At 40.5% G+C, this 19,791-nt stretch overlaps 1 protein-coding gene across 1 annotated transcript in view; it reads left to right on the forward strand.

Moving 5' to 3' along the window:
- Positions 1–19,002, forward strand: part of CHDH (choline dehydrogenase) — a 312,713-nt gene extending 293,711 nt beyond the window's left edge. The window contains exon 8 of the mRNA XM_044077617.1: positions 18,396–19,002. Coding sequence (XP_043933552.1) covers positions 18,396–18,814 — 419 coding nt within the window. The 3' untranslated portion in view covers positions 18,815–19,002. The remainder of the gene's footprint in view (positions 1–18,395) is intronic.
- Positions 19,003–19,791: the final 789 nt, after the last annotated feature.

Below are 19,791 nucleotides of genomic sequence, written 5' to 3' on the forward strand. Positions count from 1 at the left end.
TCTGATTTTAGATTTGGTAAATCCGCCTTCATTCCACCTATGAATAAACATGTCTCGATATTCAGAGATTGTGTAATGAAGGATTTACATTCTTCTACTTTGTATGTGTCTAAAACAAACAACCTTACCATAGCCGAAAGAAAAGCTTTGTCTGAACTTAAGGATAATCATAATATAGTCATTACCATGGCTGATAAAGGGGGTGCCATTGTAGTTATGGATCATATAGCATATACAGAAGAAGCCTTACGCCAATTATCAGACTCCAGTTTTTATATGGAAATGAGTATTGATCCTACTTCTACTTTTAAGGTGGAAATTGATTCTTTTCTAGATCTGGCAGTGGAACAAGGAATTGTAAGTGAACAGGTAGCCAAACAACTTAAGGTGGATGAACCAACTCCACAATATTTATATTTGCTACCCAAAATACATAAGGACCCTCTTCACCCCCCGGTAGACCCATTGTGTCGGGCAGAGGTTCTTTAACTGAGCCACTGTCAGCTTTTCTTACATATCACCTAAAACCATTATTGAAACAAATCAGATCACGTATAAAAGATACTACGGAATTTCTTAACATCATTAATGATTCTCAACTGGAGCCTAATTGGTGGCTTTGTACATTGGATGTGGCATCTTTATACACCAGCATTCCTCATGATGTGGGGATTCTTGCAGTCTCATATTGGCTATACAAATCAGATTTATACTCTACAGGCTTCAACAATTTTTTGATAAAATTGACAGAAATTGTGTTACGCAAAAACATTTTTTACTTTAAAGGAAAAGCATACTGGCAAATCAAGGGCACTGCTATGGGGGCATCATTTGCACCCATATACGCAGATCTTTTTATGGGATATTATGAAGCAACATTTATATATGATGTCCAGCATAACATACATATTCAGGATCTAGATATCTGGCGCAGATATCTAGATGACTGTTGGATGGTGTGGCGTGGAGAATGGGACCAGCTGTCTGAGTTTGTAGCCTATTTGAATAACAACTCTTTTGGTATCAAATTCACTGCTAATATCGAGCATGACAAGATCGTCTTTTTAGACGTAGTTGTCACTAGACTTTCAGACAACACTTTAGCTACTTCGGTTCACCGAAAGATTCCTGAATATAATACATTACTACACGCTCAGAGTTCCCACCCACGCCACATCATCCGTAATATCCCAAAATCTCAGTTCATGCATATTAGACGTATCTGTTCCTCAGAACAAGACTATTCTACTTGCAGCCTTGATTTGTCACAAAGATTCATCAATCGTGGTTACAATCAATACAATCTTTCTTTGACTATGGATGAAACCAATAGGTTGACACGTACAGGTTTATTAGAATATAAATCAAAGGATAGGGTATCTTCTGAACAACTTTCTGATCAATCTTTGAGGTTAGTAACGACCTATGGGACTAACACTGACAGGTTCAGAGATATTATCAATCAACATTGGGGCATTCTGCTATCACATGATCTTTTGAATAATATTTTACCTGAACAATGTTCGTTCTCTTATCGTAGAGGATGTAACATTAATTCATACCTCACTCATTACAAGAGATATATTCCGAGTATTCCACATCAAACAACTTTATTTGGGGACATATTAGTGGGTTGTTTCCCATGTGGCCACTGCACTGCTTGTCAACATCTATCTAAAACAACTGAATTCACAAGCAAGAACACCTCCCAAGTGTTCAATATTAGAATCTTTGCAAATTGCAGTTCAGATTGGGTGATTTACCTAGCAACGTGCACTTGCTCTGCCTTTTATATCGGCCAGACATCTAGGCCTATAAAATTTAGAATAGGGGAGCACATGAGTGCTATTAGGAATAAACGTTTATCTAATGCATTGTATAAACACACTATTGATCACCCATATGCTGCATTTAAATTTGTTATTATTGATAGGATAGTATTACACAGGAATTTTAAAGCAGGATGGCATAGTAAACTTAACCATATGGAGAACATGTGGATCATTAAATTAGGTGGCCTGTTTAGGCCTGGATTAAATGAATCAGAATAGAGGTTAGCACATACAGTTTAGCTCGTTTTGTATTTTTGCATTTTTGTATTTTTGAATTAATAGTTCGAAATTGATCTATCATATATTATGCATATCTCAATTTATTATGCATGTATAATTTTCAATTTCCATGTATATAATTTATATGTTTATATACATATTTATAATATTCTATTCTGACACATCAGGTGGATTTTATGGTATTAGATACCCTATTCCAGTTGTTTTCATCTTTCTATACTAAGTCATTTCATATATAAAAGTTATTTCATATAAGTTTATTTTTTTATATGAATGTCACCTTATATATTTCTATAAAGGTCAATTATTTGGTGGTATGGGATGCATGTCCCTTTAAGGGCTTTACTATATATACAAGCCGGCTATGGCGGAGACATTTTTTAAATTAATTTTTGGAGCATTGATAAAGGCTGATTTAAGCCGAAACCGGTTTGCTTTTGTAATGGCTTACAACCATTACATTTGGATCATATTTGTCTGAAATAAATGGAAGTTTGAGCAATCCTCTACGTGCTGGTTCAATTTTGTTGATATATATTTTTGAGACTGCCTGAAACTTCAATAATTTAAACAACATCTAAGAAACCTTAATACTGGCCACAAATAAAGAGAACCTCCTCTAATAATGGCAACATACGTCTTAGAGGTGGGTGGGGCTGTTAATGAAGGGCAGAAAAATAAGGAGGATTTGAAATGGATAATTTTGCTGATGGTGAAAAGAGTTATCAGCAGGAAATGAAAGCAAAACGATCCCCATACAATTAAAGAGTTCAAAATCATTGCTAAAAACATTAAAGGAAGAGGAAATAGCTCTCCAAGGTATATCAAACAAAAAAGTGCTAGCTCATTGGTCACTATGGCAACATTATTTGGTGACTGCTACTGAAAATGAGTTGATTTAAATTACAGTCAGGATGATCAGATGTAATGTTTTTGTGTTTTCTCCATAGCACGATGTTAGTTACTGTGTAGATTATGGCAGAATAAAATTAATGTAGAACTCCCTGCACATAAGTCCAGAGGATGGTAAAGTAAAAAACAATGCTATTGGTAATATAAATTTAATGACATGCATGAATGAAAATCAGTTGGATGGTTACAAATATTTTAATAATTTTATTATTTTCGTGTTGATTGTTCATTTTTATTTTCACGTTAATATATATTGTTTTCAAGTTGAAGTCTCCTGCTATTGAATTTGTTTAATAAAATCTAACTTGGAGAAAAAACCCACCATAGGCTGGGCTTAACCTACAACAATGCCAGTGGATCATCTTGGCCATAGAGTCCATCTGGTTTTCAAGCTGGGGGTGTCACTTGTAGTATAGTGTGATGATTCGCTCCACACTTCAGGCATCGGGACTGGTTGTCAGTAGTATCAGCAGCTCAGTATCATAAGGATTGCCACAGCTCAAGCTCCTCCCTAACTCTAAAAATACTCCTGGGCCCTTCACTCTCCATATCTCATGTGCTGCTTTATACTCCAGATGTGTTTCCTGGCTGCTCAAGTGTTTGCAATCACTTTTTCAAAATATTGGGAATAAGTACTGGAATTTTTTCCATTTTTTTTTTAAACTTCATTGTATTGATTAGTTATACACTGGGCGGCCACGGTGGTGCAGTGGTTAGCCCTCACCTCAAGAATCCTTTGAGGTTGGCTCCTTCTGGGAGGGAGTCCCTCTGTGGTCGAGTCATCCTGTCCTGGGGTTGTGTGTTGGGTCCTCTCTCCTCCCTCCTCCATCCACATTGCTGCAGGTGGATTGGACCTGATTGGGTGGCCTGGTGGTGTAGTGTGAGTGTGTGCCTTGTGTGGAAGGTGGGGCGGGCTGGGCTGGCAGACACGACACTCCTCTAAAATTCATTCAATGTGCGGACAAGGTGATCCGCTGTGGCGACCCCTAACCGGGAAAAGCCGAAAGAAGAAGAAGAAGAAGAAGTATTGATTAGTTATACACTGTAGTATTGCTGTTTTCTCAGAGTTGTATTGCAGCTCTTGTTTTTCCTCCAACTGTTGTTGAGGCTGGTTAGGGAGCTGATGTCCTTCAAGGATGCATCTGCAGTCCTAACAAATGGGTTGTCCTGCCTCAGGCAGCCCTTCGGTCGGCCGGATTCCAAAGTCTGGGTCTGGCCTCGGCTGATGTCGCACTTCACCCGACGTCATAGCTGCTGTCAATTGGGTATAAAGGCATCAGCCGATGCCATTTTCCTCAGTCTTTCTTGCCGCGGTGCCCAAGCAGAAGCTGTTCAAGTGCCGGTCGGTCAGATCCAGAGATTTCTACTACGAAGACTTCTAAAAGCTAAGTACCCGTTGGGGACTCTTTCTTGCCTCAGCCGATGTCAGAAAAAGTAAATAATTGTTTAACTTGTGGGAAACAAATACCTCATAAGGATTTCCACTCTTACTGCCTTCCTTGCTTAGGCCCAGACCACGACGTAGCAGCTTGTCTAGCCTGTGCTTCCTTCACCCGCCGGACACTTAGGCGTCGGTCGGAGTTCTATGGAGGAGTTTTTGGTCCCACTTTTGCTTACAAAATGCCGTCGGAGACTCCGACTTCTCAATTAGCTAAAAAGCGTAAGGAAAAGGACCGACACTCGGTCCGCGGTTTCGGCCGAAACCACGGTTAAGCCAACCGCGAGTGTCTCGGTTTCGGCTGAAACCGAGTCCTCGGTTCTTCCTTCGGCCGAAAGCTTACCTCCTACAGCCGAGGCCTCACACAGCATGGCTGAATCTGCTACTGAAATTTCTCCTGCTGTAGCAGGCACCCAGGATTTATCAGATACTATTCCTTTAGACATATCTACTCCTGCACGTGGAGCTGCTAGGCCCCCTGCATCCATGTCTATCAAGGCTTTCTCTAGGGCTAAAGCACCTAAATCTTCTAAGGCCTTGCCTGCTAAAACCCCCTCACACAGGCCTAGTTCTAGTTCCCAAATGCTCAGCCTGGCAGAGGATCTCATTTCTTTGATCAGGGGATCCCAACCTCACCCTGACAGGGCCTCTCATCCCCCTCCAGAGAAGAGGCCTAGAGCAGAGCCCCCTGAACCAGTTTCTACGGATTATTCCTCTGATGATTCAGAACACTCAAATCCTCCTGAAGGCCCTTATTCTCCATATGAGGATTCGGACGCAGAAGGCTCCATTCCTTCTGCCTCCCCTCCTGAGGAATTTTCATTTGGGGAAACCTTGCATGCTATGAGAGAGCAATTTCAATGGCAGGGCCAGGATTTTTCAGATTCTAGGAAACGATTAAGGACCTTCTTACATTTGCCACAGCATAGGCCTTTAGCCATTCCTCCAGTACTAACAGTTGTGGATGATGCATTCAATGATGCTTGTACTGCCCCTGACTCTCTTCCCCCGGCCCCTGCTAAGCCCGACAGATACTACAGGGTCCCGGACACACATTATCACTTGTATAAGGCTCCTATTGCAGATCCTGAAACTATTTCTCAGGGCCCCAAAGCTGTAGCAACTACCAAAACCCCCCCCTCTGATAGAGAATCCAGAGCATTAGAGAGATGGGGTAAAAAAGTTTATACTTCTGCTACTCTTTCGGCTAGGGCCTTAAACTGTCAATTCCACATGATTCAGTATCAGGAATTTTTGTTAGATCAGCTAAATAAAAAACTATCCTCTCCTGAACCTATAGACCGTAAGTCCCTTCAGGATTTGGTAAATAACACTCAGCAGGTCAGTAATCATTCCTTAAAATGCGGCTATGATGCACTGGAGGCTTCTTTTAGATCAGCTATGACTGGTACAGTGATCAGAAGGCATGCATGGTTAAAAGAGCAATCCTTACCAGACCATGTAAAGGCAAAGCTCCTGGATGCTCCCATGGAAAAACTCAGTTTGTTTGGCTCCCCTGCACAGCAAGTGTTAAAGAAGGTGGAAGAAAAAGCAAAATCTGTCCAAACAGTCAAGGATTTCTTACAGGTCCAGCCTCCTAGGTTTAGTAGAAATTGGCCTTCGAAGAATTGGTCCTTTCCAGACACCAACAGAGCACAGAGAGGCAGAAATAGGCGCTCAAGAGGCAGAGGTCAATCCAGAGGTGCCTACAGGGGACGTCAGTGGCAGCCTAACAACCAGAGAAGTACTGCCACAGACCAAGCTACTACCACTTCCACAGGGCAGTCACAGTGACTTGGCTCTGATACTGCCTACCAGGGAACAACTGGAAGTACCCTTAGGCGGAAAGCTAGCCTTATTCTCAGTAAACTGGCATTACATTACAGGAGACAAATGGATTTTACAGACAATAGACAAGGGTTACAGGTTTCACTTCCATACTCTACCAAGGCAGAGAGGAATGCCAAACCTACCACCAAACCAAAAAACAAACGCTCTAGGACAAATCAACCACTTACTAAAGATGAGAGCTATAGAAAAGGTACCGGCTATGGAACAAGGACAAGGATTTTATTCCAGACTTTTCCTGGTGCCAAGAAAAGAAAACCAATGGAGACCTATTCTCGACCTGTCCGCTCTGAACACATATCTCATTGTTCCAAAATTCAAAATGCTGACCCTACAGCAACTTCTTCCCATGCTGGGCAAGGAGTCTTGGCTGGTGACTCTAGATCTCAAGGAGGCATACCTGCACGTCCCTATTCGACCAGATTGCAGAAGATACCTCAGATTTCTTGCAGGATCAGAGCATTATCAATTCTCAGCATTGCCCTTTGGCTTATCTACTGTGCCCAGAGTATTCACGAAATGCCTGGCATCAGTAATTGCTCATTGCAGGCTTCAGGGAATTCAAATTTATCCATACCTGGACGACTGCCTGATACAAGCGGACAACAAGAACAAATTAACAAAAGATTTGGAAAAGGTTATTCTCCTATTGCAGGCCTTGGGATACACAGTCAACATAAAAAAGTCACGACTGGTACCATCCCAAAGGATTACATTCTTGGGTGCAGAACTGGACACATCAAATCAAATGGCATTTCTCACAGCAGAAAAGCAAAAACAACTACCACTCTATTTCATGGCATTAACAACGCAGAACCAGCTTACAGCAAGGAAAGTCCTGCAAGCCCTGGGTTACATGGCATCCTGCATAATATTGATCCCACATGCAAGACTACATATGAGGAGGTTGCAATGGTACCTAAGGAATTTATGGTCTCAGCACAAGCACAGCCTAGAAACCCAAATTCCAATAATTCCATGCCTGAAGCAAGAATTCCTGTGGTGGGCTCAGGCCTGTCATTTGAACAAAGGACTGCCTTTCCACAGCCCTCACCCAAGCCAGACTATCACAACAGACGCCTCAGACCTCGGTTGGGGGGCACACATGGCAGACAAGTGTATACAAGGCCTATGGACACAGGATCAGCTGAACCTACACATAAATCTAAAAGAGATGCTGGCAGTGAAACAGGCAATTCAGACATTCAGACCGTTTCTTCAACAAGGTCATTTGCTGATAAGGACGGACAACACCACAGTTATGTGGTATATCAACAAGCAAGGAGGCACACATTCATATCCTCTATGCCGGATGGAAATGGACCAGTGGAATGTGGCCCTGAACCTCAGCATTCAGCTCCAGGCCATATTTGTGCCAGGAAAAGAAAATATACTAGCAGACACTTTAAGCAGAACTACCACGGATGCCCACGAATGGATGCTGCATCCGGACATCTTCAAATCCATTACAGAGAAATGGGGGCTACCAGAAATAGACCTGTTCGCATCCCCACACAACCACCAATTGAGAAAATTCTGCACAAGGACATACCACCCACTTGCTTGGAAGGTGGACTCCCTATCCTTCAGTTGGGAAAACCTAACAGCATATGCATTCCCACCTCTTCCTTTGATGCACAAAGTGCTTCTGAAGATCAAAGAAGATCACCCAAGGATCATACTGATAGCTCCAGACTGGCCGAGGCAGCGTTGGTACCCGCTTCTGAAGAGTATGTCTCGGGCGCACACATGGCCTCTACCTCTAGTTCCTTTGCTGCTAACACAGAACAACTTCAAGATCCTGCATCCAAACTTGAAAACACTGCAGCTAGCTGCTTGGAATCTTACATAAAACAAAATAACCCAGATTTATCTCAGAGGGTTAAAGACATTATCCTGGAGGCTCGCAGACCCTCCACAAGGAAGACTTATTCAGCAAAATGGAAAAGATACCTCATTTGGAGTGCAGCAAAAGGAGAAAATGTATCATTAGCAAACATAGCTAACATCCTGGAATACTTAGCAGAACTTTTCCACAATGGCCTGTCTTACTCCTCCATCAAGATTCATGCATCAGCAATTTCAGCAGAATATAACATGGATCCTCCAGTCTTCTCTCATCTTCTACTCAGGCAGTTTCTGAGAGGAATTAAAAATGTAAAGCCTCCAAGGAAGCCACCTTTGCCTACATGGGACCTGAACTTTGTGCTAGAAAAGTTAACACTTCCCCCTTTTGAACCAGCAGCAACAACAGAATTACAATTCTTATCCTGGAAAACTGCTTTCCTGCTTGCAATCACTTCAGCAAGAAGGGTTTCTGAATTACAGGCATTAATGGCAGTACAGCCCTTCCTTATCTTCCATCAGGATAGAGTGTCCTTGAGAACTAACCCTACTTTTATGCCAAAGGTGGTCTCCAGGGTATCATTGAACCAAGCAATCCACCTACCAACATTCTTCCCCAACCCACAGAACAGGGGGGAAAGACTACTGCATACCTTGGATGTACACAGGCAATTGCGCTACTACCTGGACAGAACCAAGAACAATAGAAAAACTGACCAGCTTCTGGTAGCATACGCAGCAGGAATGGAAGGAAAAGCAATTTCAAAACAGACAATCTCAAAATGGATAGGAAATTGCATTAGATTTTGTTACTCCTTTCATGGAAAGACAACTCCAGAAAACATCAGACCTCACTCCACAAGGGCAACAGCCACTACTACAGCTTTCTTACGAGGAGTGGCTACCAAAGACATTTTAGAGGCTGCTACTTGGAGCTCCGTGCATACATTTGCCAAGCATTATAATCTGCCTTTATACTCCAGATCCCGAGCAGGTTTTGCCACTGCTGTTTTGCAAGGGATCTTAACTACACCATAATCTATTTAGTGCCTCCTCCCCCAGTTTGGCTATGGTATTCTACCCATTTGTTAGGACTGCAGATGCATCCTTGAAGGACACAGTACAGTTTTGTACCTACCATAAATGTAGATGTCCGAGAGGTATGCATCTGCAGTCAGGATTACCCACCCTCCTTCCCCTCTGTGGTACTCCTAGGGTATTTGCCCATCTTGTAGCTAGCTGGGGGAATCTATTATGGTGTATTTGTTTGTATATATGTACATATATGGTTATTTTTGTTTGCTCTCTACTGTTTGGAATCATTTGCATTTATCCAAATTTAGCCTTCCTAGAGGGCACCTGGCATCTGGGGCAAGAAACACTGAGGAAAATGGCGTCGGCTGATGCCTTTATACCCAATTGACAGCAGCTATGACGTTGGGTGAAGTGCGACATCAGCCGAGGCCAGACCCAGACTTTGGAATCTGGCCGACCGAAGGGCTGCCTGAGGCAGGACAACCCATTTGTTAGGACTGCAGATGCATACCTCTCGGACATCTACATTTATGGTAGGTACAAAACTGTACTTTTTCCCCAGTACCTCTGCCCTGCTCTTAGCTAAGTTTATTTTTTGCATTAATACTTTAGATTATGTTTCTTTGTGCATGCAAGTGTTTTTTATTTTGGTATATGCATTGTTTTCCAAGTAGAAGGGGGAATGTGATTGTGTTTATCTAGGGACTTTTCAGATGATAACTCAAGTTTTTTTTCTTTTGTTGGTTGCTGCATTGTTATTGTTGTTGTTGTTTATACCTACATTTTTATAAGTGCTAAACAATGTGGTCACAAAATCCCTCCCCAGAACATGCATGAGTTGTGCATTGTCTGCCTAGGACCAGATAATTTGAAAACTGTTTAAAATATTTGTAAGAAGTTTGGACATTGGACCTTACAAGCAAATGTAAATAACATTAATTTTAAGTGATCTCCTCCCCACTGAGGGACATAGAGAGGAGAAAAAAAGACGAACCTAAAAAGAAGAAGAGATAGGTGAAGGAGGCCAGGCCTAAACAGCAGGATAAGACACCATTTCCTAAAGTAGCTAAGAAGGGTGTTTTCCCTTCTGGTTCTCCAAACATCACAGGAGTTTCAAGTCTCTCCAGAAAGCCATTTCTGTGCAGAGACGTCTGTTACCACTGACTGTACTCAGCCTCTCCAGGGAGAAGGTCCTTTCTAGGTACTATAACAGTCAGCCACTTTCAGCCATCTCTGCTAGGTAGATTTGAATGTAGATTGGGACCAGATTATGTGAGCATTTATTAAGGCCTAAGTAGAGTTAGGTCTCCATCCTTCCTGCTCTGTTTCAAGGGAAAATAGTAAAGAACCCTTATCCTCCACATCTTTTAACTCTGCAATGGGCCTTGTTTTGACACCAGGAGTTTTGGTGTTATAAAGAACCTACTATGAATATAGTGATGTATCTTAAAATGAAGTGTTTCTGTTAAGTTGTACCTTTTTTCTGTAAGAACAGGAAGATATGTAGCTGTGTTAGTGAGAGCAAATTTGTTTAATGAACTGTCTATGGAATTTAATATAAAAAGAGGATTGAGAGAAACAAGTCAGGGACCATTTTGTCTTTTGTGAAAGGAGGCATTTTGTCCAGCGCAATAGCTGTGGATGAGAGAACCAACCACAATGAAGGAAGACCTAAAAGAAGAAGAAACTGATTATTTTTGCCAGAGGAATCCAGAAAGACCTACCAAAAGAGACTATTTCCCAGGTGTATAAGACTGAGATTAATATGGAATTAAGTGAACCGGCTGAGTTTTTGGTTAATCTAAAATAATTTATTTTTTTACATGAACCTACGTTTACTTTTATATGTATAGCAAACTGTTTTTCTTCACCTGGATATTTTAAATGTAATATTTAGTTAAAAAGTTCACCATGAACAATGTGATTAGAGGAAAAATCGTATTTCAAGAAAAGAATGATGATTCTTTGCTTGGGACATAATGCAACACTTTTTTGTTAGCACTATCCATCACAGAGTGAAGTGCTATAGTTAGATGTCGGCACCCTGTACAACACACCATCTACTCTTAGAGTGACACTGAACCACCTGATACAGCATGCAGTATACTGAAATAACTATACTCAACTGGTGATACAGCACACATTGCAAAGCTATAGTAAGATTCTGCAACTCAGTATAATGGTTAAAGTGAGATTCTACTACCTGACATAACACAGCATTTATTTTCATAGTGGCATTCCACCACCTGATGTAATATACAATGCACTGTTATAGTGGTATTGCACCACCTAGCGTAACACAAATTTCACTGTTACAGTGGTATTGCACCACCTGATTTAACGCACAGTGCGCTGTTATAGTGATATTGCACCACCTGATATAAGACATAGTGCACTGTTATAGTGGTATTGCACCACCTATTGTAAGACACAGTGCACTGTGAAAGTGGTATTACACCACCTGATGTAACACACAGTGTGCTGTTATAGTGATATTGCACCACCTGATATAAGACACAGTGCACTGTTATAGTGGTATTGCACCACTTATTGTAACACACAATGCACTGTGAAAGTGGGATTACACTACCTGATGTAACACACACAGTGTATTGTTAAGGTGGTACTGCACCATGTGATATAATACAATATAGTACTCGACTCATGATTTAACACACATTGCACTTTAATGGTGGTATTCTGTGCCTGATACAATAATCAGTGCACCTTTATAGAGTTAGTGTACCATCTGTTGTAACACATGTGCACCGTAATGTGATATTCTGTAGTTCATATCACCCACACAGGTGCATACACACACACACACACACACACACAACACACACACACACACAACACACACACACACACACACACACACACACACACACACACACACACACACACACACACTGGCATTCCACCATGTGGTATAGTGCAGTATACTCTTATTAGTGAAATTCAACCACCCGGTACACATTTTATTATACAGTCTATGCTGTCTGTCACCAAGGAATATACTGTAATAAATATTTACTACTGTCAGATCTTCAAGAGAAATGCCATATGACTTAACAGTTCAGCACAGCACATAGAGACACTGAATACATGAGTCACAAAAGATAGGATTCCATCATAGTCTTTTACTCATAACAAAAAACCTAGCCCTGGTCACATGACTCTCATTGTTGAGTATTTCTAGCCTAAAAGGGATAGTAGTAACATATTGTATGTGACATCTCCTTTTTACTAAAAGTAAAAGTTTCCTTTATAGATCAGTTTTATTGTGCATTTAATTATATACACTACAGCTATGCTGAGTCATATGCCTCATACATAACTGTCTTATTAACTGCTTACTCTTCTAAAATTACTGTTTTATTAGTCTAGCAGAATGTCACTAGGCAAACCTGTAATGTGTCACCACTTAAATTAGCATGTTTTTACCATTGGATTGCTGTAACTCTTTTCTAAGGCTCAGATGAATCTCAGGATGGGTCTTGGTAGTTCAAAGTTACTGGTTCACATGGAGATATCTCTATAACTTCTGGCAAGCCTTGATTTTGAACTTCTGATAATTCTTCTAGAAACCTTTCCATCCTCTGTATTTATTATTGGGTCTATATTATAACAATGAATGATTAAATGATCGTAGTTATATCGATCTCTAAAGTTTGAATTCACAAGACATCGAACAACCAGAACAGCGATTTTTTTTTTCCCCAGGAAAAAAAATCGCTGCTCCCAAAAAAAAGACATTAAAACATTGCATAAAGTGGGGGGCTTTGCCCCCACACCCCCGACGTGGGGGGGCTGTCCCCACCACACACCCCCTACTTAAATATACCAACTCCAAGATCGCACTACAGTGCTGAAAATGGCAAAGTGACGGAAGCAGCCAAGCGACTTCCTTCCCAGGGAAAGAATTTGCTTATATGCCAATTCGTCAGGTTGCCTTTTCAACATTTAAAGTTCGACCTAGATGCTTTCGACAAAATGCATCTTCGGTCATCTGATAGGAACCCTTATTATCAACAGTTTCTACTGTAGTTGCATATCATCCCACTGTACAGCATACAGCAAAGCTGGGTGCTATGAGCAGGTGCCATGACATATATACCTCTGATTTATATAATAGATTCTGATTTAGAATTATCCTCAATCTCTCTGTCTCTGTCTCTCTCTTTCCTTCAAAACCGGAAAAAAAAAATATTTTATCTTTAAATTGTGTTTGATTTGGCTCTTATCTGGTAAGAAAAAACATGCAGGAATCTTGGATTTAAGCCTTCTTCCCTTCAGCCTGTAAATGTGTATTTCTGACTCATTCTAAAAGAGGCAACAGTCCATCCGATCAAAGTAATCGCATTTCATTAAAATGTCTTTAAATTTAAAGAATGGACCAAACAATTAGCCATTCTGTTTTTGGGTGCCTGGGTCTTGAAGTAATATGTTTGAATTGCCATTTCTTGACAAAGTGCTTAAACATTTGACAAGTAAATTGTGGACCATTGTTAGGCACAACATCTTCTGGTATACCATTTTTAGCAAAGACTGATTTCTGTGTAATAATGACTGAATATGCTGTGATGTCCTGTAGTTGAACATGTTGAACTTTGCCCCTCTCCCTTCCATCTGTCCATGAAGATACACCTGTAACTGGTTTGCCTCCAGTTGTCACACAAGAACAAGTGCTAAAAGTGCTATCAAAAGCTAAAAATACTGCATTGATGGGTCCTCACAATATTCCTGGGTGCATCTTAAATAGCATGAAGCATGATTTAGCCACATCCCTAACAACACTGTTCAATCTCAGCCTCCATACAGGTTTCCTACCAAGTGAATGGAGAACAGCTACAGTCATTCCCCTGCATAAGGAAGGACCTTCTACAGACCCATAAGTCTAACGAGTCTCATATGCAAAGCCATGGAAAGATTTATCAAGTAATTAATCAGACAGGACATAAGGAACCTCCCAACACTGGACCTGTGTCAGTTTGGATTTATCAAGGGCAGGTCATGCTTACTTAGTCTGGTGAATTTTTTTGAAAAGGTCACCAAAGCAGTGGATGAAAGCAAAATGGTGCGAACCACATACCTTGACCTGGCCAGTGATTTTGACACAATTCCCCACTCAAGCATAGTAAAAATGGTAACTATACTGGAAATAAACCCCTATGTCACCCTCTGATTTGCCAGCTGGCTCACAGATAGGATGCAGATAGTCAAAATAGGGGAAGTTACCTCCATAAACAGACCAGTTACCAGCGGAGTCCCCCAGGGTTCTATGCTGAGACCTCTACTCTTTGGCATCTACTCTTCTGAAGTAAAAGCCAATATGAAAGGGCCATGGCTGATTAAGTTTGCAGATGACTGCATGCTAGAAACAGTTATCAAATCCCCAAATAACTTAGCCATCCTACAGGAAGGCTTACCTCAAATAAATAACTGGTGCCAAAATCATGAACTGAAACTAAATGCCAAACAATGCATTATTGTATCCTTTGGGAAGTCATCTACTCCAGAAAACTATACCACATTTACAATAAATTCCTAAGAGGGTGACCCAGTTGTTCTGGATTTGGGGACTTATATGGGCAGTCTTCAGAACAAGGATGGGGATGCAGAACTCCTTATTTAACTGTTTCAACATTGGTTCTGGGCTGCAGCTGCCCCTCTACAAGGCCAATAGCAACATATTCTCAAAAGTGTAGAAGGTTCTATATTTGGGTGGAGAGGTGGTCTAAGATGTCATCTTACGTAGTTAGCTTTCAGACTTTTCTGACCTACCTTAGGTACTTGTGTGATTTGTATTTCAGATCTTCCATGGTCAGGGTACTTGTCTTTGGCATTGCTGCTTGCTATTGACCTTATAGAGGGGCAGCTGCAGCCCAGAACCAACAGTGAAGCAGTTAAATAAGGAGTTCTGCATCCCCATCCTTTTGTGAAGACTGTTTCTCTTTGAGACTGGTCCAAAATAAACTCGCAAGCCCCCCTCTCACACATTCAGCCTGTTCAACTTTACTCAACTTATTAACTCTCCTACCAGGCCAAACAAAGATGGGACCTTTGGCAACATCATTGACTGGCTCCCACCCCACCAACATCTCTAATTCTGGAATCCTTCCAGACCCTCTCAGTGACCATCTACCTGCCTTCACTGACCGTCACCCCTCTCCTCTTCACAAACACCATCATTACATTGAAACCTGAAACCTCTCCTATTTCAACCCACAAACCTTTCCCAAATGTCTCAAACTTACCGGCTGGACTCCCCTAACAATACCACCCCTCGACAATGCCATCACCTACTTCAATGATACCTTCTTAGCCATACTCAACCATCATGCCCCTCTAAGAACCAAAAGGATCAAAGCCAAAGTCTCCCTTGGTTATCTAAAGAAATAAAACTTACCATGCTCCAAAGAGACAAAATATGGAAGCAATAGCAAAAAAACAAACAACATAACACCTTACTAGAGTTCAAACAACTCCGTAATGCCGGAAAAAAAACAAATAATAAGAAGACTGTTTCTCTTTGAGACGTGAATTTTGTAATTGATCAGTTTGTCTATTCACTCTTTGTGCCTGCAGTTGAGACCTTAGGGTTTCAAGCCCACATTTTTTGAGAGCCGTATTTTATTTTTAACACGAATCAAATGTCCCTTAGGACTAATACTCATTAAATCCTGAAAGTGATTTCAAAATTAACTTTAAATCAGTCCATTCATCTCCCTGTTTTTTCACTAGGGTTAGAAACCAAGGGTGAAGGCTACATGCCCTGAATGTGCACTGCAGTACAGGTTCTACCTACTATTGCTTGAGCCATGATTGTAGGAGTCAGTTGCCCCTCAGGACTTCATTGTTTCCAGGTCTGGCCTTCTGAGTTTTACATTTCGACCTTCTTCAGCATCAGCCACCAGGGATTGTTTATAGCTCTATTTGGAAGACTTCCCAACAGTCTACCCACTGAGGAGGAATACTGCTGTGAAATATAACAGATATGTGCTCACTTTAGCAGTGGATCTGCAAGACAGTTCTCCTTCAGTAGGTATTTATTAGCCACACTCCCTCTGTGTTTAGATGACTCTCTTCATCCAGTGGCTGCTCTTGGAGCTCTCCGTAAGTTAGACAAGTAAGATTTATTTGTATATGTTCTGACTTACAGGTTGTTTTGTGTCAGTGGTTGGGGAAAACTATGCTAATGCTCCATTTTACATCACAGGTAGGAGGTATGTATGCTACTGAGAGTGGAATGTGATGAAAAAAAAATAAAAAACAACTGACCTAAGGATGACAAGAAAGGAAATCCCAGCAGGATACTCACTGAGGAGACACTGATTTACAAGTAAACTGTCATTTCTGTCAAACAGCCATTCAGGTCAGGTGTCATATTAACAAGGGCTGACATGTGACAAGTAGCATAACTAGTAAGCCAGTCACAGAATGCCCATTTCTCTGCTTCCCTAACTAGGATTATTTGCAATCACAAGGAAAATAGGAAACTAATGAAGATTTTATTTACAGGTATGTCCAAGGTTTTCAGTTTTGGTCCCACCCTTTTATTTAGGAGTCTGGCTAAATCTTTCATCCCAACAGCTTTATTTGGTGTATTAATTACTTTGTTAATCATTCTTTTCATTTTGTATGGATTTTAGATATGTATAAAATCTGTTGTGTATTTGTTCTGCATATGAAAAGGTGTGCTTGTTTTAACTTTGGTTGTTTGATAGTTGGTGTATGTATCTCTGGGTGTTATTATACTGTTGTAATTCTCTGAAGAAACTTTAGGGTGAAACAATTTAAATTGTTATTCCGCACTCTAAAAGGGTCTGTCAGATTAATAGAAGGTAAACAGATCTTTTGGTGCCATATAGTTTCTTCCTCTTACTCAAGAGACATTTTGCATTGCATTGCTACCAAACTAGTGATGTTCAGGTGGGCAGATCATCTTTTTGACAGCTTTTGACTTTCTTTTACACGAGTAGAGTACAGTTACCAGATGGTGCACTAACTCTGTGAGGTATACTCCTGAGGAGTGCAGGTTGCATGGGAGGACACTTAATCACAGTATACATATGTGCTTATTCATTATGATGAAGGTTGGTGTTATAGGTAGGCTTGCTTTTGCTGTAAGTTAAATAATCAATGGATGTGACTTAAAACAAGGAGTAGTACTGTGGTCTGTGGGATGAGTCAAACACAGTTCTCACCATCATTTGTGCAGTAATGTGCCTGTCATCTATTGTGTCCTCCAGGACATTCCTCCTTTGTATTTGGTCAGTTAAAGAACTGGACATTAACTCTGGAAAAGTGAAACTGGTGTGCCAGTATAGAGATCCAAACCCATGAGAACATTTGCAGCAGCTCAGATAGATTAAAGTCGTGTTGGGGAGACTGGTTTTGTTGTCTTTTGGACTGCATTTGATACTGAGGAGAGTTTTATTTAGGTGCTCTGAGACTGCTTTCTTGTAACCAGAGGGTGCTATGTCATACTGTACTCCACCAGAGGGTGCTATATCACACTGTACTCCACAGACTTCTACACTGATCTTATACAAACTTAACATACACCTTACCTCCAACAGAAGGCACTGTGGTTTCTCTCATTTCTTGGATAAAAACCCTTAGGTTAGGATGTGGTCACAAATAGAGACTATAGCTGTGAATTTAGTTTGATTCGAACTCAGTTCTAAGTTTGTTTAGTTAATTGAGCTGTTCTTATGTGTTTATTTATTTATGATCATTTATTTCATAGGTTCATAGGTTGGTACTAGGCTATCGGCCCTAGGGCCTATACAAGCCTAGCCATAACAATTCCCTGACTATTTCTTCCCACAGTATTTACTTCCCTGTACTCTTGCTACTGAACTCTTGTCATATTAACAGCTAGGTCTTCTGTTTGATAATCATGTAAAAGATGGAAAAAAGCCTTGTCATTTTCTGTGCTGTTAACTTTGTAAAAAAAAAAAACTGTTATGCTCAAAATATGAAAGTGCATTCCTACATCATAATATGCTTACCAACTGGCCTGAAAGCCAGCAAAGGCAAATACTTTGGCAGTTCGTAGCTGCCAAAGTATTTGTGCTGCAACACTGATGTTTTATATTTTCCGTAATTTTCAGTAGTTTTAGATACAACGTAGTTAAGAGTTGGGCACACAAGCAGCAGTTAAACATTTGCATTTTATTTTGTAGGAATTAACCAAGTGAACAATAGTTATGTTAACATTTTCCTTTGTTTTACAGAAGCTGACATTTTAGAATGTCGTTTGTGCGTAAAACTATCACGAGAGATTTTTACACAGAAAGCATTTGACCAATTCCGTGGCCCTGAGTTGCAACCTGGAAGCAGCATTCAGTCAGACAAGGATATTGATGCATTTATAAGACAGAAGGTAGACAGCGCGTATCATCCTTCCTGCACTTGTAAAATGGGGCGTACCTCTGACCCAATGGCTGTGGTCGACCCTGAAACGAGAGTGATTGGAATAGAAAATCTGCGAGTTGTGGATGCATCTATCATGCCAAGTGTGGTCAGTGGAAATCTCAATGCCCCTACCATCATGATAGCAGAAAAAGCAGCAGATATAATCAGAGGTTTTCCCTCTCTTTATGAAAAAAATGTACCTGTTTATAAGCCACAAACTCTGGAAACTCAAAGATGATCAGAATATTAGCTGGCAATTCAAATGTGTTAACACCACTAGTAATGTTTCCAGAATCAAATCAACATGTAGATCAAAGAGTAATAGGGTATTTTGTTATCATTTCAGTAATTTTCCAGTCATTAATTATATAGGATGTATGTGTTGTCCCTTCCTTTACCAGGTATAAAGTGATCACCCAAGTATAAGCAATAGTTTATAGTCTGTATTTATTGGCGATCTTATAGCACAGAGGGTTACATTTATAAAGTGTAAGAAAACTGTTTTGTAGCAGTAGAGTTTATTCCCAAATTCTCACACTTGCACAGTCTGGTTGTACAAAACACCTAGTCAAAACCTCAGTGCTGAATAGCATTTGACATGATGACATTTCAAAAGGCACTTTCAGCTGTAAGCATATTCAGTTGGAATGAATGTCGTCTTTAACCTCAGGGTGCAACAGCCATCAGTTAAGTGAGAAAGGGCTGAAGGGAATGAAGTTGGAGAAAAGCCCACTACATGGATTGAGAGCCTGGGATGCTTACTATTCTTCAAAAGGTATTTCCATCGGATGCCCCTTTCTGTGAAATTACATTGTCAGATGTTGAACTTTGGAAGATCTAATTCGAATGCCTTTGTCACTAATGAAAAGTCATTTGAGCCTCGTGGGCCCTACATGGTTAAAGCAATATAATATACACTAATATTTAAAAGTGTAGTGTTCTACATTTCACTGACATTTAATAGTGCACTGTTCTGTACTTCACTAATATTTAATAGTGTAATGTTCTACAGTTCAGTGCAGTTCTATTTTTACCTCTGTAAAGAACAACTACTACCTGTTCTTTATGCAAATAACCTTAAATATTTAGATTTTTTATTTTATGCAGCTACTCATGACACAAATATTCTTTAGTGTATTCTGCAATTTGAAGCGTTCTTGCGATACTAAAGCAGTGTCTTTCGGCTTCTCCCATTAGGGTTCGCCACAGTGGTCA

Source organism: Protopterus annectens, chromosome 7.part0, assembly GCF_019279795.1.
Source record: "Protopterus annectens isolate FY-2018-M chromosome 7.part0, PAN1.0, whole genome shotgun sequence".
Lineage (NCBI taxonomy): Eukaryota > Metazoa > Chordata > Ceratodontiformes > Protopteridae > Protopterus > Protopterus annectens.